Source organism: Falco naumanni, chromosome 6, assembly GCF_017639655.2.
Source record: "Falco naumanni isolate bFalNau1 chromosome 6, bFalNau1.pat, whole genome shotgun sequence".
NCBI lineage: Eukaryota > Metazoa > Chordata > Aves > Falconiformes > Falconidae > Falco > Falco naumanni.
The window spans coordinates 27,979,614-28,007,543 of NC_054059.1; the positions used below are offsets into that span (position 1 = coordinate 27,979,614).

The 27,930-nt window shown below is 37.4% G+C and overlaps 1 protein-coding gene and 1 long non-coding RNA gene across 5 annotated transcripts in view; one reads left to right on the forward strand and one right to left on the reverse strand.

Annotated features, from left to right (window-relative positions):
• The window catches only part of ASAP2 (ArfGAP with SH3 domain, ankyrin repeat and PH domain 2), a 96,880-nt gene that overhangs the window by 38,550 nt on the left and 30,400 nt on the right, over positions 1 to 27,930 (forward strand). For 2 of the 4 annotated variants that reach the window (XM_040598704.1, XM_040598707.1), the window contains exons 5-13: positions 1,050 to 1,099; positions 11,505 to 11,634; positions 13,748 to 13,833; positions 15,194 to 15,269; positions 15,753 to 15,839; positions 17,623 to 17,631; positions 21,584 to 21,687; positions 21,809 to 21,878; positions 27,340 to 27,427. In XM_040598704.1, the coding sequence (XP_040454638.1) occupies positions 1,050 to 1,099; positions 11,505 to 11,634; positions 13,748 to 13,833; positions 15,194 to 15,269; positions 15,753 to 15,839; positions 17,623 to 17,631; positions 21,584 to 21,687; positions 21,809 to 21,878; positions 27,340 to 27,427 (700 nt within the window). The remainder of the gene's footprint in view (positions 1 to 1,049; positions 1,100 to 11,504; positions 11,635 to 13,747; positions 13,834 to 15,193; positions 15,270 to 15,752; positions 15,840 to 17,622; positions 17,632 to 21,583; positions 21,688 to 21,808; positions 21,879 to 27,339; positions 27,428 to 27,930) is intronic. The other 2 variants (XM_040598708.1, XM_040598706.1) reach the window with 1 other exon arrangement.
• LOC121090308 lies at positions 5,919 to 25,047 on the reverse strand. Its single transcript, XR_005828517.1, has 3 exons — positions 25,037 to 25,047; positions 7,204 to 7,208; positions 5,919 to 6,738 (listed from the first exon to the last, which is right to left on the reverse strand). It is a non-coding gene; the product is annotated as an uncharacterized LOC121090308 (long non-coding RNA).

The following is a 27,930-nucleotide window of genomic DNA, read 5'->3' on the forward strand; positions in this document are numbered from 1 at the left end:
CCAACAAACTTATTTGGCTTGTGCTTTATTTACTATTGAACAAACAGGAAGTGACTGGCAGCTATTGTTCTAGGACATTGAAAGAAGAAAAATACGCATAGACTAAAAATGGTCTGTGTAAATTATTGGAGGATAAATAGATTATTTAGTAAAAGATGCTTATCATCTTTGTGTTGCTTACCACATTTCACTCCTCTTGTTCTTCTCTTTTTCTGTGTCAGAATATATACATTTGTTACAATACACTTGCCCCATGTTCCTGACTTGAGAAAGTAATCAAGTGTTGCTTGAATTAATTTCATAATTGTCAAAATAACTAGCTGACATGTAAGAATTAGTTCCTGATCTGTAGTTGCAAAGTTTCTCCAATGTCTGATAGTTAACGTATTGGTTTTGTAGTTGGCTGATTCTGGAACTTCAGTATTGAAGCAGAACTTCAATTGCTGCAGTTTTAGACATCAGTGAAATAATTTTACAACTTGTTAAGATCATTTTATCCAAATTGGCTGCTTCAGAGGGAAAAAAATGTGGAACATAAGTAAGTCAGAATTCTCACAGAATTGAGTTACATCGAGCTGTATGGCCTACACTGTTCCCATTAAGTCAGTGGGAAATTGATTTCTTTAACTTTAGTGGGATGAATCAATTCCTTAGCCAAGGCTGAGGTTGTGTGACAGCCTCAGGACAGTCACTTCTTTCCAGTAAAGCCACAGATGGAGTGATGAGAAAATAGCTGATTTGATTAATTGCATAGTGCTCTTTGGATGACATGTGGTTATACCTTTTAAGGGGTAAAATGGAGCTGTAAAAAGCATAGTAAAGAGCATCCTAGAGATGTTTTTAAAAAAATGAGTGTATTAGTTTTGTGTACAAGATTGTTTTTCCTAGGTGCAAGATTGCTTTTACACAATCCTCAGGTGAGCTATTCAAGAAAAAGCAAAGTCCCTTATTCTAGCAGGCACAGCAAATGGCCATGTTGTGTCTTCATTGTTAGATCTACAGTATTTTTCACACAAATAACTGTATGTTTTTTTTCTTTTTCTTGACAGGACCTGAAAAAACCCTTTGATAAAGCTTGGAAGGACTATGAAACAAAAGTGTATGTTCTTTTAAACTTTTATTTAGAAGGGAAGTCTAACTGAAATCTGTAAAGGTCATTGGTTAATATTCAGGTTCCAGCCAGAAGTTTTATCTGGGAAGTGAAGTGTTTGTTCTTACTTTTTTTTTTTCTTAAAACCTGGAGCTGTGTGAGGGTGCAAGTGCGTGGACACAGTAATTTCAAATTTTGTAATATACAGCTTGTTTCATGAGTAAATTATCTTTTGTATGTTTTTGTGCCATGACAGTTAGTGTCTGTGGTAGACCTCTTTGCTTAATGAAGTTCCAAGTAACAAGCATAACCTCCCGGTGCTTGTTCTTCCACTGCATATTCTTCCACTTCAATTGAGAAAGTTTTGCTTTAGTTGGGCAAGAAATTTGTTAAATTTTTTTACAGTATCAATATTACTACCCAGTAATCTACTACTTTTCCTTTTCCTGTTCTTTTCCCTTCCTTTTCTGCCATACTCTACTTTTGGAGGACACTACTATATAAAACTAAAAGTTGCCCACCCTGTGTTTTCATCCTTAACTACCAAAAAGTGCAGTACCATAATGGTACTTGATGACCTAAGCGTTTGTGGTGTTGTGTTTTTTCTTCTCATCAGTGATTACTTCACTATAATTAGCAAGTTTCTTTAGCTGAAGAGCACAAAAGAAATCATATGGTTTATGCCTGAGTGTGTTGAAATGTCTTAACAAAAAATAACAAGAGTGTGCAAATCAAGATTTAGTTCCGGATTTGTTTAGCCTAAACCCCTTGTAATCACTCTAATGTCTCTGGCTCTAGCACATCTTAGGAGACTGTGCCCAATGTTGAGGTCTCTAGGAAGGCTTTATTTGATGCTGAGCTTTTGGCACTTACCAGTGAGGTGGTAAGGCTGTTGAGGGGCTGTTAGCTGCTATCATTCCGAAACTGCACGTGACTCCAGATTGATCCAGTACCAGGAACCTTGGTAAATCACATTTAATTAGTGTAGATTGTTTAAAGATACAGATGTTTTCTGCATTTAATGCCAAGGCTGGATACTCTCAGCAGGCGTATTGTGTACTAGAAGTGGATGAACATCTATCTGAGTCTTGTCAACTGTGTCTCATGTTGTGTGTCTAGCCCATCTTACCATAAGCCACTGTGTGAAGGTACCAGATGCACAGTATAAACAACTATAAAATCATATTTAATAACCGAATTTTATATCCAGCTAAGTGAATCAAATGAGTCAACAAACCTCAGCACCTAAGATCAAACAAAATTAATTTTGGTACCTTGTAAATCTTCAAGTGGTTTAGTGCCCTACATCAGGAACGGTTGTTTCCTGGGTTGGCCAAGTCTGTTGTATTGTCTCAGCTGATAGTCCCTGAAATAGAATTTCATGGTGGGTTTTATTCCTTATTCCAGTATTACCTGAGTTCTGGCTGTCGGTTGAGTTTCATGTCACACATCCAGCTTCTTTGATCTTGTGAGATAGTGCTGCATATGTCAGACCTTTTCTGATGATACAGGTGCAGAAGAATCACACGATGACACTGTTTAGTGTAAATAGGTTGCAGATCCCCAGCCACCTAGACTAGCTAAGAATCTAGCAACATCTTTTAGTATTTTTTTAATTGTGAAAAGTTATAATGATTCTCTGGTGCCCACTGAGTTGGCCCATCTGAAGTCGTGGGCAAACAGTCTTCAGAAATCATTTTTGTAAGTGGTTTACTCACAAAAGCAGTAAGTTTAGCGAGTTGTCTAAGTTTCATTATTCCTTTTGTGAATAACAATGAGAATAGTCTCATTACTACTCTTGTAGGCTCCGTGTGTGAGGAGGACCTGAGTGGCTTTTGACTGTAGCTGGATTTTCACAATGAGACATTCTGAAATATTGAGATGAACCTCCAGTCTGACAGTTTGAATCCTTGGACAATTGTGATGGCTCCAGTGTTCCATATTAATACTAATGAACAATCTCATTTGGTGCCATGCCAGTTATTGGCTATTGAAGTAATTAAGATTTCCAGTCATTGCTCGTGGCAGTAGTTGATCTCTGAGAATGGGCCATAAAGAACAGTCTTGTAAGTTAGTCTGTTATTGTGTCCCAGTACTTGGTCGCTGGATCTGAAAGCTTGTTTACTTACGTATAACTTATTGATAGTGGCATCCTACAAAGTTTATGTGCAGAATTTAAAATACCTATGCATGCTGCTGGGTTGTATACCAAGAACACTATTACTGCTGGACCAAGTTCTCTAATGCTTTTAAATTTCTGATATAATATTCACCAGGATAAGTGTATTGCAGTAATACAAAGATTTGTACTTTGATCCTCAGTTTAGTCAGAGCAGGTGGTCTGTTTCAGAGCCAGGTACTCCAGAAATATTTTCATTTCTTTTTTTAACTTAGGTAAGTATTTGAGAAGTAGAAACGCCCATGGAAAATGTATATTTAGGGATTCTCATTTGAGTTTAAGGACAGTAGGTACCTGGAAATGCTCTAGTGTATGTTACTTCATTCGGGACCTGAAAATGTGATGTTGACATGGTGTTTATTTGCTGTCTGTGGGATTGGATCCAATGCTGCTTGTACGATACAATGACATTATTTTTATTTGTTCCTTTTAACCAACAGTCCTTTGGAAAGCCTGCTTTATGACTTTGCTTTCAAATAAGACACTTGGGTTTTGATCCAAAACAGGTTCCTTTTCCCACTGTAAGGAGATACTTTTCCCAAGTCACCTCTGTAGTTTCTGCAAGATTTTTTAACAAATGAAGCACACCTCCTTGACAATGCTTATTTCTAAGCCATTTATGTGTTAGGTTATTCAACATGCAAACACTGAAGGTAGCACATGTTCATCAGGAAATTCTTCCAGAACCATTACCATCTTCTGTGATATTTCCAGGTCGTGGGCTGGTACAATTGCTGTGTGCTCTAGGTTTTTTAAGTGGTTAGATGAAAGCTCCACATCAATATTCTAGAGTTTAAAGCTCTTAGTCTAGCCTGTTGGAATCCTTCACTTTGATCAAGACCAAAGGATCATCTGCTTGAGGCTTGGGATAAGGAGCCTGGGAATTCTACGTACAGGAAAATCCTTTAAATCAAGGGGCTGATTTTTGTTAGGTTTTTTTTTTATTTGTGTGTTTTGTTGGTTGGTTTTTTGTGTGGTTGTTTCACAACATCAGAAATTACTTATTGCGGCTTAAATTTGGCAGTGAGAGAATATTGTTTTTCAGTGCAAGCTGTCTGTCTTCTACCATTTTTCTCTAGTTCTGTTCAGACTGCAACTTCCCCAAGTCCCCTGCCCCTGCAGAAGGACTGCAGAATTTGTCAGACCCTCTTGTGCATAAGATCAGTTTCCAGATAAGTTAAGATGTTGCCAGCTGTCATTATTGAGTATTGGTCTTTACAAATCAGAGACAGGAAGTTTAATTACGTGGTTTTGAAGCTAGAGTGAGAGTATTAATTTGAGCCTGAGTCTGGTCAGGTCACCTTTATCATCCACTAAATTATGGGCATAGGAAAACAGGGAGGTTTTTCTGTGTCGCTGTTATATATGCCACTGAGATTTCTTGAGATAATAACTGTTTTGATTCTGTGGCTGTCCTAAGTGGATCTATACTTCTTATAGCTGTGCATTTTGGTTATCTGTAGCAATGGGTGGATGCAGAGTCATTGCAAGAATTCTTAACTGCAAATTGAATTTCTGTGTTGTAATATCTTAACAGTCTCTGCCTTAACAAAAAGGGCAGAGAGACTGGGAGACCTAACCTCAGTCTCACCTGCAGCTGGTGTTGTCAGAGTGGGATGGTGGATGTAGGTGTTGATAAGCCATAGGTTTGCTCAGCCTTGTTCCATCTGTTACCTTAGATGGTTCCTTGTTTGGACTGTGCCTAAAGCCATTCCTAGGTTTATGCTTAGTTAGCTATCTTTTCCAGTGATACTTCTTCCAATATGTGAGTGTCTCTTTCATTTTCCTTTCTTTTTTGTTTTCCCTTTGGGTTAACAAACCATTCAAGGCTGCTAGGCTGCTCTTTGTCTGCATATCCTTCTGTGTCATATGTTTAAAATCACACCATTCATCTGCATTTCCTAGTCACAAGTACAGACCTGTGAAGCTAAGGGCCATATACCAAAGTGGTATTTTTGTAGTCTGTGGAGAAGTGAGTGTCTTCATCCTGATTTCTGTCTCGATAGGTTGTCTTTATATGGAAGAATTAAAGCTTATTTGCCTCGATATCTCATCTTTATTACTTGCACCTTTGTGATGACATATCAGGTGCTAATATACCCAAGTGTGACCTATTTGAAAATAAATTCATCTAATGAAAAAATGGGTTTTGTTTTGCTTTTTCCCCATAGCAATTTCTGAGCTGCCTCTTCAAGCTCTGTATGTAATTAAGCGTGTTTAAAAATTACTATGTATTCAGTCTTGTTTGAGAGAGTGATGTTAAGATCCATTTTTAACGCTCTTGGATCATCATCTATCAATGCTGATTATTATGCAAATTCTTCGCCCTGTAGCTACCTAACTTCTCAGAGTATTTTCCTGAAGATCACCTTCGCTGAAGTAACTGAGGGAGGCTGGATCCATTTTTCTTCGTACCTTGGGACTGTTCTCAAACAAGGGAATAAGAGGAGCAAGTAACTCGTAGCTTTATGCCAGCCTACCTCAATCAAAAATTGGGAACATCCTGAGGTGACATTCATGAATAATTCATCTTTTCTCACCATCAGTCATTAACATGCTTCAGTTGAAGCCATAAAGATTTTAAAGTGTTTTTAAAGCTTTGAAGTAGTTAGAAGCAGTGCATTTCTCTTAGGACCTCAGTTACAGTGTTTGTTTCCCATGTAAGAGCTGGGTGGTGCTGCCTGCCACCTCAGCACCACCGTGGGACTAGTCTCTCTATGTCCTTCGGGTAGAACTGGTGCAGACTGGGCTCTTCTTGTTACAAGGCAGTTGTTTTCCCCCATGTACTTAAACACTAATGGCAGTCGCACTGGGGGAGCATATGGGGAATGAGTACACATGTCGTAAAAACTGCTCATTCTCCCAGCAGGCAGACTGTATTCAACAAGGCAGTGGGCCAGATTTCACCCACATTCTTTAGTTTAATTGGCCCTGTTGTGGTAGATTTTGAGGTAAAGATGTTGTATCAATGCTGCACAGGAAATAGAAGGATAAACTTACTGAGGTGTATTAATTACTCATTTTTAGCTGAATATTCTCTGTAATCCAGACCTAAACCTGTCTTTCTGAAAATAAAAAAATGTTATTTTTTTATATAAAGGTGTCTTAATTTTAGGCCTACAAATGTATTATTAACTTCAGAAGTCCTGCGCTGAGTGTTGTGCTAATGCTATGAAACATAAATGCTTAAGGAAAACTAACAAGATTTTCCTGGAAAGGCTGGTTTCCTCCTCTCCTTTGCCATTCTCCCTTGAAAAGCCAGGCATGAGGTCCGTTACGCACAACTGAGTGAAGAGGATAAGTTGTTTGAATGTGCTTATTGGATTATAAGATCAATACAGTAGTCTGAGGTATGTTATATTACTGTGTAGAAGCGCAAGCACTTGTATCCAGGTATATCTCTAATATGAATGATTTGTTCCTATACCATTGGAAGTCAGTGGAGGAATGAACAAATTCTTATTACAGTCTCATTTTTTAAACGATATCTGAAATTTTTTAAACGATATCTGAAATTTTATCTGAAAATTCTGCAAGCTTTTCCTAAACTACTTTTTCAGAGCCCTGATGTGACTCAGTAGATCATTGATATTTATAGGTCATAGATATTTCTGCCATGTTTCCTTATAAAGCATGTACGTAAGACAAAGTGGAGGCCACATCTTGAAAGTAGTGGCATAGAATGAAAGTGCTAAACAAGGTAGCTTTAATATAGAATCACAGAATCATTTGGGATGGAAAGAACCTTTAAGAACAAGTCCAACTGTAAACCCAGCACTGCCAAGTCCACCACTAAACCATGTCCCGAAGCACCACATCTACGTGTCTTTTAAATACCTCCAGGGATAGAGACTCAACCGCCTCCATGGGTAGCCTGTTCCAATGCTTGACAACACTTTAAGTGAAGAAATTTTTCCTCATATCCAATCTAAACCTCCTCTGGCACAACTTGAGGCTGTTCTGTCTTGTCCTATTGCTTGTTACTTGGGAGAAGAGACCAGCACCCCCAGGCCCTTTCCCACCTGGCACTTTCCAGCTGCTCTTCCCCAAGCCTCTAGTGCTGCCTGGGGTTGTTGTGACCCAAGGGCAGGACCCGGCACTTCTTGTTGAACTTCATACAGTTGGCCTTGGCCCATCGCTCCAGCCTGTCCAGACCCCCCTGCAGAGCCTTCCTGCCCTCAAGCAGTTCAACACTCCACCCCAGATTGGTGTCATCTGCAAATGTACTGAGGGTGCACTTGGTCCTCTCATCCAGATTATTGGTGAAGATACTAAACAGGACTGGCCCCAACACTGAGCCCTGGGGAACACCACTTTGTGACCGGCTCCCAGCTGGATGTAACTCCATCCACCACCACTCTTCAGGCTCAGCCATCCAGCCAGCTTGTAACCCAGTGCAGAGCACACCTGTCCAAGCCATGAGCAGCCAGTTCCTGCAGAAGAATGCTGAGGGAGACGGTGTCAGAGGCTTTACTGAAGTTTAGGTAAACTGCATCCGCGGTAAACTGCTTTGAGTCTGAGATTTCATATTAAGTATTTTTATTTTGAAAGACATTACCTGCAAATTAAATGGAAAAAGCTTTGAATTAATTTCCAGATATCATTAATAAAATATTGGAGAGGTCTGGACATGTTTTGCTCATTCTGCCATCTTCTCCCCCATCCTCTAGTGCAGGATGAGCGAAAGCAAAAATCTTTCCCACATTTCCAAAAGGAATTGGTGACTTCTCCATTCAGGACTTGGGTGATAAGTGAGAAAGTCATGCTTTACTGTCAGCCTCGACAGGCAGTAGGATACAATCAGATGAAAGGTTTTTCACTTAAAAGGTAGGATGCCAGAGCTGAAGTTGGAGAGTCAGGCTGGAAAGGAATTCTTAAGAAAAAAAAGGATGTTTAAAGTGAAAATGTGTAATACTGTTTTGTCAAACAAAATAGCCCTTGGAAGCATTCCATTTTCGAGAGTGTTCCCCATTCAAGACTGTGCATTCCAGCTGCTATTCCCAGTCTCTGCACCTTCTCATGTACATACCCAGACTCAGCCTGGCTTACTGCTGTGTGAGGAAGGAGAGGAAGAAAGACCTAAGAGTTGCTGCCCAGCCAGCCAATTCACTACTGCTGTGTGTGTACAGGGTGTTCTATTTGTTTACCCTTGTTCACTAGCTGAAAATAAATACCGGTCTTTGGCATGCTGAACAGTAAAATAAGGCCTTTTTAAAGACTGAAACAATAAAAATGCCTGCTTTATTGTTTATCTATACCATGATTTGTATGAAAAAAATGATTTATTTGAAATACAAATTAAAATCTGCGTTGAAAACCAGTTGCTTTTCAAAGTGGAGCTGTAAAAATATTCATATAGCGGACACTTAATGTGTAAGACTTTATGTTGTAACTGTAACTGACAGACTTCTCTGTTGTAATTCTTAATCCGTTATTGCAGCTTTACTTCTCTGTTACACAGATCTGAGCTCACTGTATGTTAGTCATGTGCAGCTGCATTGCAAATGAGCTGAAATGTGCTTAGCTTTTAATCTTAGTCAGCAAAGTCTATCTATGTGATATGTGCTATATGACCTTCCAGAACAGCAGCTTTACAAAATATTTGCTTGTCTTGCTGCTTCTAGAGGATTTTTCTAGAGTTTTCCCAATTTTCTTATGAATTTTGCTTAAATTATCTGTCTGAAAAACCTGAATACCCTGCAGTATTTGAAAATCTTACAGTGGTGCATTGTAGAACTGTCTTTGCCAGAAGGATTTGGTTAATGTCACCATACAGTGACACTTGAAGCTGAGTTGACCCTTGCATTTGGGTAGGAATCACAGCCAACCTTTAGCACTCAGAAGATGTGCATGCAGCGCTGCTGTATGTGCTTTCTTTGTTTCCTTAGAAACAAGTTCCCTGTAGTATCAGTCAGATAGGAGGTGGCATATTACTGTTGCAAAACAACAGGTTGGTTTCTGGATCCCGAAGCTGAAAATGTAGTTAGAGACTAAAAGCCTTAATAACAAAGAAATGCAAATGTGAAATGCACCATCACTGATCTCTGGTACTTGTCACTGAGGGATGGTTTGAGGCTTTTTTTGTAAAGCATCTCTGAACTTTCTGAAGCTTTAGCGAACAGTTTCAAGGATGTCTTATTTCTCTGAATTACTTGTTAGATGTCAGTCTTGGTTTAAATACTTTTTGTCTGTGGAGTAAGATTTATCCTTTAAAGAGTAGAAAGGACTCTTTCACTGAAATCTAGCTCTTTCCTTAAAAGGAATTATATTTCTTAAAACAATGTATGCTGTAATAGTGTGCATAATGTTTGACTATTAGGCAGTTGTCTTTTGGTTTAACTAGCATTTAGAGACACCTTATAATGTTAACAAGCTCTTAAAATTTTGGAGAGGGTTATGTTATCATGTGTTTGAGTATTGTTCTCTGTAAACAAGGAAAATACAGTACAATAGCAATTGATAGTTACTAGATTTGACTTAAATTTCAGTGAGTTCTCTGGCCTCATGAATTGTTAGATTAACGTGGAAATTAAGAGAGCAAAAACCGTCCTGGATCTTTGCTGTAAGGTTTGACTTTTTTAGAACTACCAATTATGATACAATGTAAAGTCTCCTAAAGTGTGTGGTAGAAAGGAGCTGCCTATTTGTAATTTTCTGTGAATCTTTTTGTGATGGTGTATCTCCCCTGTTTGCGGTTGGTGTCTCATTAATTCTTGTGTTTGGACTCTGTGGCTACAAAATGGCATACCTGGCAGTCAGTGAGTAGGAGTACAGACTTACTTTTGATGAAAACTGGATGTCCTAGAACCAAGTTTTTATTCAGGCAAGCAAAGGTTTTCAGAACATTTATTTCAAAGGAGAAGGAGCTTCCCTCTGAACGTTTGCTTCTGGCGGGACACGCTGGGCTGAGGAGGAGTGCAGTGCTGGCTGGGTGTGCTGGCTGCTGGAATACTGCACAGGGCTGGCTCTGCCCTGCCTGCCAGCACCAAGAGTGCAGTGAAGCTTTTTGAATTGCTGTTCAAAATGCTTCCCCTTGGAAATGTTATGGGATGGGATTAATTCTAGTTTTCCCTTGCTGCTTGAGGTGTAGAAGGAGGCATTTCCTTATTCTTGAGAAGTGTAAGTACAGCATATATTGCTGACTGGAAGTCCGTAGACCATCTAGGACATTTTCCCATAAGCTGCTAAGGTAAAGTTAACATCAGGTTAAGAGAGCACTTGAGACGTCATCTTTTCAGAGGGAGAGCTGAGAGACACTTGACTGCCCAAGAGGAGGTATGATAGCGCGGATGTTAATTGTACCTCTCGTCTGCTTCCTGTATTCCTGTGTAATGCTTCCTCTTGTTAAAAAGCAATATAACATTTCCTCAGGAAGCTCTTCCCAGAATTTTCAGCTTCTTGAACAGTACAAGTAGCAAGCTAAAAGTCTTTCTCCAAAAAGTAAACACCCTCATGTATTTGTTTTTATTAGTATCTTTTTCCATATCAGGCTTGTCTTAACTGGGTTATGTAATTAAGCTACTACCTTTAGGAATAATATAGAGAATAGCTGTAACAAATGCACAAGTGTGTTTAGGGGAGTTATACTGTGTGCTAGGCATTGGTTATTCATTTATATTCTGTAGGAGAACCTGTTTTATTCAGAGCTCTTGGAAAACGTTCATGGAAACTTTTAGGGAATTAGGACAGCTGGTCTAGCAGACTTTTGAAGTCTGCAATACAGCTGGCTGGCCGGCATTCCCAGCGCCAACTGGCTCAGTAGCAAGTAGAGATGGCAACTGTGATTTTTGGCTTAGAAAACCCTGTATATATAGAAGATGACTTGACGACAGGCAAGACTCAATAAATCTGGTGACATAATTGAACTCTGTTAACCAGTGTTTGGTCAGTAGCAATTAAACATCCCTCTAGGTTTCCAATTAGAATTTGTTATTTTGTTTCAGGATTTTTTTTCTTCAGTGCGAAAACTTAATATCTTCCTCTCATTTAATATCTTCTTTTGGAATATCTGTCAGGACATTATTTTAACAGATGATTGAATTAAGATTTCAGCTACTGTATGTCGTTGCTGATCTTTAGTCATTGTCAAATTTCAAATGAAATGTCATCTGGAAGTAAGTCATATGCAAAGCTACGAGACTTTGGCTCTGCATCTGTCAGTAGACTTTGTGAATAATCAGATTTCCAGAGAGGCTGTGGATTTCTCACTTCATTGACTGATTCTTTGCCTTATAGTACAAAAATAGAGAAGGAGAAAAAAGAGCATGCTAAGCTGCATGGGATGATCCGTACAGAAATAAGTGGAGCTGAAATTGCAGAAGAGATGGAGAAGGAAAGAAGGTTCTTCCAGTTACAGATGTGTGAGGTGAGATTCAATGTAAAATTCATACTCTGCTAATGTTTTTAGGGAAAAATTGAAAACCACAATTGTTTAATGGCAGCTGTGATCTTAGAGGGACAGCCAAATTACTAGTGAACTCCATTTGCTAAGCCACTTTTTTTATCCTGATGTGCTGCCTTTGCAGGGAATTTAGATCTTTTCTAATTTCACTTAACATTAAATTGTAGAATAAATAAATAATGCAAAGCTCAATTAAATGCGAAGAGATGATAATAAATAAGCCTGTACACTACTGCTTCACTGTAAGTTATTTTAAGCCCTAGATCATTCTCTGAATTGTTCCCTATGCTGACAGCTGTTGTGTTATTATGAGGAGAGACTCCAGTCTAGCACACTGTTGGGCTGGTGCTGAAAAAAAAGTGCTATGGCTGGAATCCAGTTGTCTCTCAAGATGTTTCAGAACGTTTCTACTTTGAAATCTCCATGATTTTGCAGTACATTAAATCTGATTTGAATATTTTTGGTTTGATTCGTTTGAGGGCATGTCAGGTCCTGTGGTCAGGAATTCAAGTTGCTGTGTTCATTGTTTCTGTGCATTAACTCAGAAATACACTATGGATGTTTCTTATGGTTTTACTATGGTGATTAGAGCTAATTTGACTCATATGCCAACAGCTTAACAGCAGTTGTCCTGAATATCGCTTTTAGTAACTTCATGCACTGATACTTGGTTGAAAAGCTTCATGTTGTTATACAGTCAGACTAAAGTACTCAAAACTGATGAAGAGATTTGAGTACCCAGTAAACTTATGGATGTTGCCAGCTAATTGTCCATCTGTATCCTTCCTAAGAAACAACCAGGAACAAATACTTCTGTCTTCCTGTGTCACAGTAAAGGAGAAGTTCACTTTAGTCAGTTGTAGTGATAATAAAACGCAGGGTGAAGTCTGTGAAATTGGATCAAGTCACCTTAAATGTGGAATAGCTGAAGTGTATCCTGTATTTCTTCTGATTTTTTGAGAAAAGATGTTTATACTCAGTTACCTCTGAATTGTCATATATGGGGACTTTGTTTTGGTTTTGATAGTAAGTCAGAAGTGTGACCTATTAAAATTGTATCATAAGGACAGGCTAGTCATTAGTAAATTGTGAGAGTGAACTGAATACCAGATGCATAGAGCTCCTTTTTAAATTAACAGGAGCTGGAGAGGTTATTCTCCTAAGTACTATCTAGTACATGTGTCTACATTTAGGCTAATCATCTGTTCACCTGAACCAGCAGAGAAAGAGATGGCACTTGGGTACGGCTTTATTTTAGTGGGTTTTAAACATTTAGGATGTACTGCGGGTTAGGAAAAACCATATGCATTAGGGCATTGATAAGATGACATTCACTCCTTTGCTTGGAGGTCAGTGTCTAAGCAGGGGTTAAAAACTGTCATCATTTAATGGACAGTTAAGTATGTAAGTAAGGATGGTCAATCTTATTTCTGCTGGCATGGCTGACACTTTTGTGCTATGGAATTCAGGGGAGGAGCTGCCACTTAATATAGACTTTGTGCCTAATGCAAAAGGACACTAATTAGACTTTTTTTTTTTTCAGCTTGACAGTAGATTTTAAAAATCTTTTGCTAAACTGTAATTTGTTATAATTACCATGTATAAGAAATTTGTACACAGAATGATAAAATCAGAAGATAGATTTAAAAAATGTTTTAATAGAATCCCTCACTTTTGAGAGTAAAGTGGTTCTTCCTTAATGACATCTATTTAGCAGTAAATTTAACAGCTGGTGAGATAGATACCTAGGTGGGCTGCTAGGTTTAAGAATGGGTTCCTAAATTTACTAGACAAACCCTTTTATGCTTCCTTTAACCCAGGCCTCCAGTAGGAGCCACCAAGTATGTTTTAACAATTTGAACTAATTATGGTGAAGTATCCCTACAGGGTTCAGAAATCAGTGGTGACAATTGCTTTTGTGTGACTAATACTTGAAGCCACTATTTTACGCATTCTCTCTTTTAGGCCTTCTAAATCTGCAACTGTTAAAGCTTGTTGAAATATAACTGAAAATAAAATGTTAAAAAAGAGTGTAGCAGTAATAATTACTTTCTTTTGTGAATTACTGTTCTAACAGTATCTGCTGAAAGTCAATGAAATCAAGATTAAAAAAGGAGTGGACTTACTTCAGAACTTGATCAAGTATTTTCATGCTCAGTGCAAGTATGTTTTAGTTTTCTTTTATCTACACAATAAGTGAAGCAATGCTTTGTTTTAAACTTTTGACATCTTCATAACACATTTCTAGATTTCTCAAAATCTAAGATTCAACTGTTCTTGCTGTCTTTTGACAAACTGCTTTTGTCATAGATTAGTTACTGGTTTTGCTACTGTATTCTGAAACACGTAATAAGGTTCAGCTAGTCCCATGGAATATAATAGTTGTTCCAAAGGAGTGCCACGCAATAATTTGGCATATTTCATAAACTACTGTTGAAACAAAGCTATGTGTTTGGGTAATTAGCTACTGCTGCATTAGTTTTGATGGGCTTTTTTGAGTGTATCTAGCAATGATCTAAATTGTCTGTGCTCGAACATAAACTGCATAAGCAGTGGGATAAAACTATATTGAAAGAATCACTCTAATTAATTGAAGGACTCGGTAATAAAACACAAAGCTGTCATTAGAACGATGTACTTTTTTTGTGGTAGGCTTATAGATCAATTAAGTCATATCTATAAACTTGAAAGAGCCATTGTTAACCTGTTCAAATCAGTAAGTTTTCATCTTAAAAGACCAGTCTAAATCTATCTAGGTTTTTTTCCCTATATAGCTATGTTGCTTTTAAAATCAGTTTCACTTGTAGTATGTCATTTGTCTGCTTTATCCATTTAATAGACTTTCAACAACATAAATGCTGTGTTATGTTGTCACTTTCATGCCTGCTTCCCAGAATGAAAATATTTTCTGTTGCAAATGGTGCAGCAATTCATAATCAAATGTGCGTATAGTTGTGGTTTCTTTAAATCTATTTTATCTATTTTTTAAATCTCACTTTTTTTTTTTTAAAGAGCTGGTTTACTTGACATAGATAACATTACTGTGTCAATACAAAAATGCATACGATACAGAAAGATGTAACATATTCAGTTCACATATAGGCCATAATTAATGCTTGGGAAACAAAGGGCTTTTGTTTTAGTAGGAAGATTGTGTCAGGTGTGAAGTTACTGGGCTCCAAAAAGTCACAATTATTTTAGATCTGCTAGAGCTTTTGCTGTTCTACAAATAAATCTTGCTTGTTCTGAGCCTTCAGAAAGTGGGATGAGAACCTGTATTTGAGGTGAGAATGAGGAAAATTTGTGTGGGCGTTCTGAATTTAATTGGTGATTTTGCATCTTAAAATAAGCTATGATGGAAATAAAGAGGTGGAGCAGTCAAAGATGTATAAAAACCAGATGTTTAATGTTTTGAAGTTTATGGCATGACATAATAATATGCATGTCTTTCTTTGGCAACTTTTAAGACAGAAAATACAAAGTAAATTTTACTAACAGTTTGCTTTTTCTTTTTCTTTTTAAGTTTCTTTCAGGATGGGTTAAAAGCAGTTGAAAGTCTCAAGCCTTCAATTGAGACACTCTCGACAGATCTTTATACAGTGAGTAGCAACCTTTCACATTTGTGAAAGTTGTAAACTTAGTTTTTTGCAGTACAACTTACATCATTATGGTTCAGGTTGGCTGACTTTTAATAGTCAGCATTCTAAGGTTTTGAGTAAAATTTTGTTTTAATATCATATCCAGAAGCTTTAGTTTCAGTTCTTGACCCCACTGTGTAAAATGTTAGGAGAACAGCCTTTGCTCTCAAATATTTACTGACTTAAGTGGAAAATAACGAACGCAAGGAAGCAAGAACACAGTGAGGCAATATCAAAGTCTTAACCCAGCAACATCCTAGCTATTATCAAGCTTTTTGAAGATAGAAAGGAAAATAAACAGATCACATTTATCTTTTCTCTTTGTGTTTTCATTCTTAGCTGAACATTTCTCAGAAAAATGAACTAATTAAGTAGCAAGTTTGGAAGAACTGCATTGAAAGAAACAATAATGTTATTTTTAACCTGTGTTTTTCTTCATTCAAGATTAAACAAGCACAAGATGAGGAAAGAAGACAATTAACACAGCTTAGAGATATTTTAAAATCAGCACTCCAGGTTGATCAGAAAGAGGTGAGCATATAAGGTGGTTTAACTTTGAAATACCCGTTTTAATTACCTCTAATGTAATGTTAGTAATTGAAATTGAGTTATTTTAACTTTTATCAGCCATCTAATTTCTTTTGTTTATTGATCTTTGTTTTGCTGCTGATAGTAAATGTTTTTGAAAAAGGCAGGTGTTTTTTAAAATGAATTCCCACTAAAAATATGAGACGTACTACAAAATATTTTCTTTTTGTTACCAATATTGCAAAATACTCAAGATGATGCACTGTCTGTGAACTAACAGGCAAATGTGCCTACGTTGCTTAAAGTGAGAATGGAAGAACTTTGGCAGTATTGAGGACATCCCATTAGTGCAGTCTTATCTCACAATAATATTCCAAACTGTATAAATATGTAAAACTGAAAATCCCAAACCACCTCTTGTCATTATCATATGCAAAAAATAACAACTAAGTTTGCTACTCTACTGCAAAATGCCAGTTTTCAAATGTGTAAGAGCTGGGTCAGTTCGGCAATCTAACAAGTACGTACTTTTTGAGTTTTGGTTATGATTGGTGTTAGATTTAAAGAATTCTGGAGTAGTTTTATTTGGCAAACTGATCTGGGAGCAAGCATCTTTTTTATAATCTAATCCTAAATATTTGGTCCACTTTGTTTCAGAGTGCTAGTGATTCCTCTTCATATAGATAAATACCAGCCAGCTTCCTTTGTGTGGCTGCTGGGTCATGAGTAAGTGAGGAATGAACCTACTTCCCCCTTTCAAGATTCTTTTTCTGAGAGGGATCACAATTAAATAGTTCAGTCTGTAGAGCTCCGACTTCCTTCATCTTTTCCAGTCTTGTTTTCATCTTCTCGTAAAGGTTATGGTGACTTCTAGCTCTTAGTGGTGGCCAGATGATGGCTGTTGAGCAACGTACTCTAGAGAAAGATGTCCCTGCCCATGGCCTGAGGGTTGGACTAGATGGTCTTCAAAGGTCTCTTCCGACCCAGACCATTTTGTTATTCTGTGAATTGCTGATAGGCATTCAGACAGTCTTAAACACACTTCACCATGAGGTGCTGTTTGTTCCCATCTGAAGTTTGTGATAATAACCATCATTTACAAAGCCCCGTACAGTTTGCAGGCACTTTCTTAAGTTCAGCCTGGCATTTAGGACTCACAGGGTGGTGCATTTGCTAAAAACTTCCAAATTTGAGCTTGGTGGAACGAAAGACTAATGGTCATAGTGGAAGTGGTGACTACTTTGCATTCACCATTGATTGCCCACTCTCAGTAAGGAATCTTTGCTGTTTAGGTTGTGTTATGAGGCTTCCCATTTTATTTGGGTTTGCGTTCAAGAGAGATAATAGAAGCAACAGAGTTTCACGGTTGCTGGGAATGTTGCTTCTCTGTTGTTTACCTGTTTATCGGTGATACTGGTATTAAATGCATATGTAAGATGTGGTGAGCACGCATCTTTTCAGAGACTGAAAAATGTAATAATACACTTAAATTTATTACTTGTACTGGTTTTGTTGCATTTAAAAATACACGTGTAAAAAGTGCTTTGTGCTATATTCAGTTTTAATTCTGCAAATTCAGATATAGATGCTTACCTGCAGAGCATGAGAAGAACTGTAATTATTTTGAAAGTTTTTTGAAAACGTCAATTAATCAATGGGATGCCAAACAATCCTGGTATAATTGACTGCACGACCCGCTAATACTGTTCTTGTTGCACTGTAATTTCCTTCACTATAACCGATTTCTTTTTCCTTCCTGAAATGCATTAACATTTTGTGACCGAAGTCTAGGAGAGTAAGTGTTACTATGTTTTAATGAAAATAGTTGGCATGATTTCCATTCAGATTTCAAGAAACTGGATTTTTCCTTTGAGTTTTTTTTCTGTTGGTATGAAAGGCTGGTCCTTTTTTTTCCTCTTCTGTTTGTTGTATTATCACCACCATCACCCCCCCCCCAAAAAAAAAAAAAAAAGAAGTTTGTTCTTGGGAAAGAAAATTGCTGTAAGACAAATTGGTAATTTCCTTTGCCCTCTCTTTTGGGAAACAAATCCAGTTGCTTGATTTGATGTTCTTGCAAGGTTTTGAAGATACATGTATTTTTAATTAAAATGGACTTAATGTATGAAATAATAGAATGTTGCAAATATTGTTTCTGTTGTGTTTTTAAAAAAAAAGACACACACACTTAGAGTGAACCTTTTTCGTTGTGCCCGTATACATAGTTTCCTCCTGCACAGAACTTTCTCAAACTTGGTTTGTATTGAAACTTCTTTTTGACATGTCATTGTGTGTACACCCCTCTAATTTTTAATTTTTAAACTTTTATTTTTCAAACTGTACAGCTCCTACAAGTTTCGAGGTCAACCGTAGAGTCATATTGCCTTCATTTCTCTCTTTTCCGTGTGCTGTCTGAAGGTAGTCTTACTGTAGTGTTTAGATTTGCTCTGCTTCTTCTACATGTTTGTAGAACCCAGAATCTATTTAGGCTACTGCAAAATAGGATAAATTTTGGGTTTCTTGACAAAAATTATAGTAGCTGTGTTATAGGAGAGGTTGCCTGCAGGGGGTTCTGGCAGATACATCTGTTGAAGGCTCTGTGGGGCTGTAACAGATAAGGGATAGATCTCTGAAACATCCTCTTGGCAACTATCGTGCAAATGCAAGAGAAGCTCAGGCTGTTGGAGAACTGTAAAGGCTTTTTGGCAGCTTTACACACAGGAGTGATCCGGACAGTCTAAAATCCTGCTCCCTGGGAGCTGTGGAATGGCTAGCCAAAATTTGCTGTGTATAAGTTAAAGTACCTTGTGTGGAAAGTTCTGTTGTGTTCAAATATTAGAAGAGATAAATAGGTTTTTGGAGTCTCTCATCAGTAGTCACAGACCATCCTTACAGAATGCTGTTTTTACATTTCTTTCGTTTTTAGCTACGCTATTCAACTTGATTTGCAAGTCAGACGATCTTTATAAGACTTTGGAAGAAATCATTTCAAATCTCTTTATGGTCAGTGAAGTGATTCACTATAAACATGCTGCAATTAAATGATTCACTTTTTTTTTATGCCTATCTGCATTTCAAAGCTGATGAAGTGGACAGAGTTCAGTTTCTTAGGCTTGTGTACTTCAATTTGTTCTGATCTTGGTATGTTCAAGAGAGATTTAAAATGACAGTACTCTGCACTAGGTATGTCCTATATCCTGCAGTGATCCATTGCCTTCCATAGGTAATGTATGTTATTCCTGCTCCTCTGATGCGGCCATGGGATCTGACCCTGTTGTATTCATGTTATGTGCAATATGCAAACCAGAAACAAGGGAAGATCCTTTGGGGAGCCTGCATATGGAAAAGGCATGCTGAGATTACCCGGAAGGATGTTAATTGTGATGAGTGATTTGTGATATGGCATCCTGTCTGTTAGGAACTAGATCAAAATCATGAACTTGCTTGTCAGAGAGCTGTGGAAAACCTTGATGTGGCAATCACGTGGGATGCTATTGATTTGGGCATGGCCTGAACTGAGGATTTAAAACTGAAAATCTCCTTGTCTTGTCCTTAAGTTGTTTTTATGAAATAGTATTAAATTTTTTAAAGATACTGTTCATAGTAATGAATGTGTGGAAGTACACGTCAGCTACAGCAGCTTCCTCTCTGGTTGAAGTAAGGCAGGAAGCTTGTATTACTGGCTTGCCAGTTTGGCCAAACAGAGCAGCTGAGCGTAAACAACAGCTGAAGGGACGTAGCTGAAACGCAGCAGAAAATAGTGCACAAAAAGTAGCAGCACAATCTTAAGCAGTGGGAATGGTGCTATGGGCAAGTGTTGGAGGTCACCTGAAAATTTTACATGATTGAGGATGTGGAAAACTGAAATTAATTTCCTGTAAGGCTTCTAATCCTGGGAATGGAGTTCCTTTACTGGCTAATGGGAGGCAGAGATCAAGGCATTGGTAGGACACAATAGGCAGTGTCAGATGAGATTTTCTTCAGACGACAGTAAATGTATGCATGCAGTGGTTCTTAATGAGCAAAGAGAATGATTTTAAAATGTTGTTCTGTTTTATGTTGGGCAGCCAGGAAACCAAATAATTATGTGTAAACAGACTGGTAAGGAATGATAAACAGACTGGTTTTAATCTGAAGGGGTGCTTTGTCAGGCATGGACATTTAAGCAGTGGTTTTGTAGTGTCTTTAGAAGCCTCAGGTGAATGTTGTAGCTACCTGAGACAGCTTCCTAGATCACTAGCTGAGAGATACGGCAGTGGGCACAGGTTTTTTCTGCTGAAAAGGAGCACCATGGAGTGCTGCAGCCTGTATTTGGGATGAGCCTGAAGTCCTGCAGCCTGGAGATGCGAAGTCCTAAGTGCACTGAACAAGGGTATAGGTGGTAGCTCTGTTCCTCCCGTGATATTTTGGACCTGTCATGTGTTGCTGCTACTGTGGAGGTGGATCCTGAACAGCTTTGGCTGCATTAGTAGATTTGGTAGCAGAGTATCCTGCTGGAGTTTGTAAAGGAGCAGCATTCCATCTCAGCAGCCATTCTCTGGGGAAAAGCACAGTCCAAGTGCGTTCTTGGTTTTAGTTGGTCTTTTTCCCCTGCTTATATCCGGAGATGTCTTATACTTAGGCTATTAAAGTGTATGAAGCTAATTGTAATTATGAATTAGGAAGATAGTTTTTCTATACTTTTAACATCACTTTGTACTTTATCATCTGTGCACTCTGAAAACCCAAAAGGTTTTATCTCAAGATCATATTCCTATTATATGAGACACACTTTCTCACCTTTTTAGCAAAAGGAATTTTTTTAATCAAAGTATTAAGTTTATTTCTTAATAACTCGTTTAAGTTTTTGCTTAGAATAGTTCAGATAGTTGAGTTGCTTGCTTTGTGTGTTTTTTCCTTGCTATACTTATATTATCCGCCATGTATCACAGAGGTGTATTGCATCCATAGAACAAAGATAGTAGAAAAGAAAACAGTAAATATTATAAGTACTGCTCATTGTTACTGTATGCATTGAAAAGTCCATCCCATGTTACCACTGCTAATATAGTATGACACATCAGATTTCTCATTATCGGGTTCTTATTTTTTAAGAAGTTGGGCTTTTGCAGCAGGTGGGTCCTGCCTCTGGGTCGTTCTAAGAACAGTGAGAAGGGTTTAGTTAATCCTTGTCAGTTCCTGTCCCAGAATTCTACTTTGTACAAGAAATTTTGGTTTAAGTTATTGTTCTTATGGAAATAACTTTTCAGTTTTCCTGTATGCCAGCTGAACTGGTTCTAGGAGGTCTCTTCTGCTTTCAGACAGTAATGACTCAGTTTCCACAAGGAAAACTACTTCTTCAAATTTCTGTATGTAATTTTTTTACAATGGAAGGGTGCACTAGGAATTGCAGGTAATAATAATTTTTAGTCTTTGTACACTGCAGTGTTTGCATGAGTTGGAAAGCCTGCTGCTCAATTAATTTTTTGGTAAACCCCTCCATATATTAAGGCCAATAGTAAAGCTAAATAAAAGCAAGTAGGAGGATTTTGGCAGGTGATAATGGCTGATAATGGCTACTTCTCAAATTTTTGTTGTGCCCTCTGAATAAATAAGTGGATCTTGTTCTGTCTCATTGAGGAAGAAAAATGTGCTTCGTGTGGCCCTGTAGGGTTAGAGCAGGAAGGAAAGGCTCTGAAGCTCATTAATAGGGGAGATATTTTGGTTGAAGGTGTGGAATGCATTATAAATTGCTGTTCTGTATATTTCAGGATTCTCAGATACGTCAGAGTACAGCTTACAGTTTACATCAGCCTCAGGGAAACAAGGAACATGGCACTGAACGAAATGGTAGTCTGTACAAGAAAAGTGATGGGTAAGTACTGCTGGATTATAACTAGGGGAAAAAAATTAGGTCCTAAGAGCTGAAGCAACGTAATACTAAATATATTAAAAACTGAGTCACTTTTTTTTCTTCTTCTCCCCCTTTAAACCAGAATCAGAAAAGTATGGCAAAAAAGGAAGTGCTCAGTTAAAAATGGTTTTCTTACAATTTCCCATGGTACAGTAAGTATTTGTTTACAGTATTTTATGTACATGGTTGCTAATACAAAAAGGCAAGCTATGCTGGTCTATATTTATAATTTGGAATTAAGCTAGGTTCCTGATGCAGTGTTTTGAACATGATGGATAGTTTTTTAAGGCAGTCTTTCAGAAATATATTAAGACACACACAGTATCTAAAACAACAACTGTTTTAATGTTCATGACTGTTAATGGGGATAAAATGGCTTTTTAAATGACTCATTTAGTTCATGTAAACTGTTCATATTTTACCAGACTATCTAAAAATACAAATTCTAACTTCCTTTTTTTGGAAAGATATGGTTGGGCATTAAGCCATCTTTTAGATATGGGTTAAACAACTTTTTATATTTACAAGACAAACTGAGAGAATGCTGAATATTTTTTCTACCCTGTATTTGCTGCTCTGTGGTAATCTGTTAGGAAGGCAGCTTTCCTAGGGTGTAGCTGTTGAGGAAAATCAACTCTGAAAGCAACTTCTACCAGAATGACAACAGAGAGTTAGAAGTCCCTTTTAATTTGCTACCAATATTTGAAGCAGATTTACAAGCTCTTAAATATTTATACCTAAAGTTTTAAAACTTGGTATTTTGGACCTTGTACACTTGGCTTTGAACTCAGCTGGTTTTGCTTTCCCGTAACTTTTCTCTTTTTATATTACTTTCTCAAAACTTTTGAGAAAGTTTCGTAAGGCAAAAATTGGTAGTGACATTATTTCCCATTCTTGGTCTAATGAACAGTACTGTGTCTTGATCCTGTTATGAACCGTTCTGTTCTTCATCCTGTTATGCCTGTTGCTATGACTACAGGTTGACCCTGGCAGCAAAAATGAATCAATCTCTCATTTGTGCATCTAACCACAAGCTGTTGCCTTCTGAACTGACAACTGGGAGTTAAGGAGGAGTGCAAAACTGCGCTTGCAAAGTAGAGTAGTTACTGTGGCTTTGGAATTATCTGCCAGTTTATCCCTGTTCTCATTTGAGTGTGTATGAGTACATCTTTGTTAGAGAAAAGTCTATCAGTCTGTTCCATACTGGTGTCTCCATGTGCTGTAAATGCGCTTGGCATTGGATGTGTTGTAGTGGTACCCGTAGAAGCGTAGCTAGGGCAGCTCAGGGCTGGCAGAGGCTACAAAATCCACTTGTGGAACACAGCTTTAAAACTTTCACATGCAAGTACAGTTACTGAGTCTATCAAGATACTGTTGTTCTTCTCTTTTTATAAGCTGTCTACCAGATGGTCTAACATTTTTAGAAGCAGTAAGTTCCCACTGAAATCAGTGGAGCTGTAGCTGGAAGTCAGTTGCTAAGGTGGATATGAGTTTAGATATGTGGGTTTCACAGGTGTGGTCTTGATCTTTTTATGTTTCAAAATCAAGAATACCCTCTTGTTTCAAAATATACTCCTAAAAAGTATTTTTTGCTTATCTGCTCGCTTTCCCCTTATGTATTGATTGCAATTTTGTGTAAAAAATCAGTGCTTGTTTCATAGACGTTGAAATAGGTAGAAGTGATTTCTGTTTGTTAAGAATTTCCTGGGCTGCTCTGAATGTCTTCTGAGACTTTTGAAGCAACAACATTGATTTCCAAGCTTTCTCAGGGTTAGTATCTCCTGGTGTCTAAAATACGATATGTTGTTCTCTCTTACCAGCTGTTCATCAAAATGAAACATCTCTTAGAAGTTCAGTTGTCAGTTTTGTTTGCGTTATCAGATACAAATTTGTAAATGCTTTTCCTTTAAAGGCTAAGTATTCTTTGTGGATTTCTGTGCTTTGGTCATGTAGCCTCTCTTTATTGAGGGACTACTGTTTCTGTTAGTTTCTAGAACGGCTATCTTCAGGCAGTTGCAAACGCTGTATTCTGACTGCCAGGTGCTGTTGGCATGCATGGGTAGAATAGGGTTGGTTCTCTGTCAGTCACCCAGCTGTAATGCTGAATACATGTGTCTGCATTGGCACATGTGCAGAAGTTACACTTTTAGACAACTAAGAGCTTCAAAGAAATTAGGATTCATAGGGCAACGTGCAAGGTAATGATTGATGGAAAAAAAGACATTTTGTTGGATGTGCAAGGTAATGGTTGATGGTTCCTTTGTGTAATTGTTAGCAGTTGGAAATCTTCTGACATCTACCTGACTGCAATTTAACGCATGTGGAAGAAAAAACTATGATAGAAGCAGATTGAACCATGTAAATAGGAATTCCTAAGTGGTTTCTGGATCAAGAAGTCACAAGAGAAAAACTTGTATTTGAGGAACCTCAGATCCCTCAAAGTTAATCTGTGTTTAAGGAGTTTAAATGGAACTTGGTCATTGTCTGCAAAAAGGGAATACAAGAAACTCATTACGTGAAGGAATCTTTTTTGTTGTTGTTCTTTCTTTACTGCTGGAAACTTTAATCTACAGTTATGATTAACAGGACAATCTGAAGGCAAAAGAATCACATTTAATCTTTTGATTCTTAAGTAAATGACTGTGATATCCAGAAAAAAATGCACGATAAAATCAGCCAAACAGTCTGTTAAGTAAGTGGACACATTTGCTTGTGCCTTTTGTAAAAATCAGCTCTGTATCATGGCACTCCTTCCTATTTTTTTAGAGGCCCCAGCTTTTGATTCCTACACTTACCGTTTTTTTGCTAGAATGGATTGTAAGTCAGTTTTGCTGTATAGAGGGTTACTGTTTCTGCAGGAAGGAACATGAGTTGATGCTGACATCTGTGTGTATGGCATGAAAGGTGGCAGCACATCTTTTCAGGGTGTTGGTGTGTTAATGTGGGTGTCCAAAAATTCAGTAGTAGTCTGAAATTTAGTTGTCTAATCAAAGACTTGAGCAGGAAAATGAAGCCCTGAGGCTTCAAACAAGTAGTGTAATAGCAGTTACAGATTTGTTACCGTTTTCTGCTTCTAGTGTCTCCTAATCCTGCCAAATGTGAGGATCCCTGTACAGCATAGGGTGGCTAAGGAATTTATACAGCCTTACCTCCCTTTGTCTTGTGGCTCTAACTTCTCTGCAGGCAGCATCCGCTGTGTGATGGAAGTGTGTTGTCCACCAAGTAACGGGTGCATGTTGGGGAAGTGAGTTCAGGGAGGCTGTTACTTGGCTACAGGATAGAAGCATGAATAAGGTGGTATCAGCCACACATGAAGATGTCAGAATTAATAAGGATACCCTTATTAATGCTTACTTCAGGTTGGGAGGTCCTCAGTTAAAAGCTTTGGAATTTGTTTGGAATCAAGATCAGCACATTGGCCCGGGTTGTGTTTTAGGTTGTTGCAGCCATTTCTTTATATTCTCAGATCCTGATACGGATCTTAGTGCTGTGCTTTCCTATCCGGAGAGATGAGTTCTGTGTGTTTTGGTCCTTCAGGCCTCTCTGAAGCTTTCTAGTGATCCAGTTACAGCCTCATATTTCATAAGTTACAGAAAACTAGTTAGGTCCTGAATGTGCTTCAGATCCAAAGGACTGGGGGCAAGTTGATTCTTTCTTAACTGCAGTTTACTTGTGTTTTTACATTCTCATAGAGCTTGTGAGAAAGGTATATATGAGTTGCCCAGTGGCTTGTTTACCAAGTACTTAAATTTTTATTTTTGTTTGCTTTTTTTTTTTTTTTGTATTTTCATTGTAGGCAGCTTCTGGACACTTCTTGGACAAGCAGTTACATTAACAAATATAAACATTGGGAACTTTAGTGCTATGGATATTAAGTATATTTAAATATAACCGAGAAAATGGGCTCAAGCTTCCGTTTTCAAGAAGTTTTCTTGCATGCTTCTAGTTACAAAGAACTGTTGTTGATAGGCTGAAATAATGAAAACTGTATGGGCTTATACTACTAAAAGGAATGTCTGGAATTTGAAAAGCTATTTACTAGGCAGAGAATACAATTAATTAATTGTCATCTTGCTGCCTTCAAAACCTCTCTTGGGTACAATTTGTTTACATTGCCCAGCAAGTGACCTGCAGGTTTGTTGTTTCAAAGCATGCATGACTTTGTTATTCTGCTGCTTATGTTGGGCAAAGCATGAGCATGCTGTTTCTCAAGGACAACATGCTTCTCGTCTTTTTTTATTTTTTTAAACAGTAAAAAAATATATGTAATTCTTTTCCTTCTTATGTTTCTCCATGGTTTTGATTTTTTTACTGGTCTTCAGATACAATGATGTTCTTTTTTGGCCAACATCATCATTATACAATTATTTCAAGGAAAGCTGTACTCTTCAGACTTGCTCTCCCTTCATTTTTGAATGAAAGGTTTTCATTAATAAGTTTGAAGAGATTGAGAAGATCTACATTTCTTATGATTCATTGCAAGTTAATTACATTATGTGGTAGTTTACCTTCATTTTATAATAGTTCTTGTTTAGATTATTATATCTTGTTTTAGCAACTCGATAGGTTAAAATTATTAGAACGCAACAAGTGCAGTAACGTGTTTATAGATATTGCTGTCTTTATAATAGTACATTCGTAATGATTGAACTATTATTTTTCAGATATTATTGTCTAGACCAGAGCCTCTCTGGTTAAATTTGATTTCTGATTTATTTATTCTAAAAGAAGAGTGAAACTTGTTATCCATTGCAGCAGGTGCAAGCCGTTCCTCAAGTCAGGATTGCAAACATATCTTTCTAGGTCTTACCCCAAGTCTGTAGGACAGGCAAATTAAGGGAAAGAACACATTAGTACAGAGATGCTATTTGAAAAGTCTTTGTAGCCTTTATGAGACTTTTTCAGAATGAAGTTTGCTTGTGCATTTTGCTTTTAGTAAAACACTGCCACTTTTTCTTCAGTAAGGAACTGAAATAACTGAGAGGAACTTGACTAGAAAATATGTATCACTATAGAATATATTTTGTTTCTCTACGTTTTTTAGTAATGAACTATCTCAGCTTAGTTTTGCATGTTTGTTGCAAGACTTCTTTGTGCAAATTTCTTATTTTCCTTCTCAGTGTCACTTTACTGGTTTTAAAATTGAGCATTTGTTCTAAACTAATTATTTAGATTCTTTAAAGACATTAGCAGGAGTCAAATTGTTTGATTATTGGAAACCTAGACAACTAAGTTTTTTTGAACTAAATGTCTAGAAGTTAGGAGGATTACTCTTACATAAAATGAATCTCTCTGTCATACCTGATTCCTTCATATAAGTGTTACTGGTAAGGTGATCAGAATAGTGATAATTAAAGTGACTTTACCCCTCTCCCCTTTCAAAATTCTAGTGTCTATCCAGTTATGAGTGAACAAAATAGTCAATTATAAAAAAAAAAAATGTAGTTTACAAACTGTGATGCAGGAGAAAACATAAATCAAAACATGGGTACCTTAAAGTAACAGCCATTGGTCAAGTCTTTTTGACCAATGGGGTGTTACTCTATGTTTTCAGACTGCAGGGCTTGATCAGTAATCAAAATACTAAAATGTGTATGTTTTATCTTCAAATAGGCTAACCGACCTCCAGCAAAGCTCAATCTGTTAACCTGCCAAGTGAAAACAAATCCAGAGGAGAAAAAATGTTTTGACCTCATATCACGTAGGTTTGTTGTTTAGGTCTTTTTACTTGCAGCAAATATCAGAGTTTTGCATTATTTCTGTAGATGTGTCAATAACACACTTAAACATTTTCACAATTGTAGAATGCTTGCCTTTATAAAATGTCCTTCCTATGACAATTTACCATTTTACTTATTTTAGCATAATGCAGCTAACTGCCTGTTTATGTGGAAAACCACTTGTTTTTAAAGCTGTCTTTACTCCTTTCTACATCATTTTGTGCTACCTTACAATAGAGTAACAGTATTTTTGCTGTGACATCATTCTTTATATTGAAAATGTCATAGCTAATGATCTTGAAAAGTTACCACTTTTGTACAAGGTCAAAACAAGCTTTTAAACCATGACATTTAAGCATAGTGGTTGCTGTGTAACTGGAAAAAAATACTGAAAACTTCAGTTTTGTTATCTCTTAATAGATACAAAAATGACAGAGTGTACATATTAAAACCACTGAAACCTAATAGTTTCAGGAACTTAATG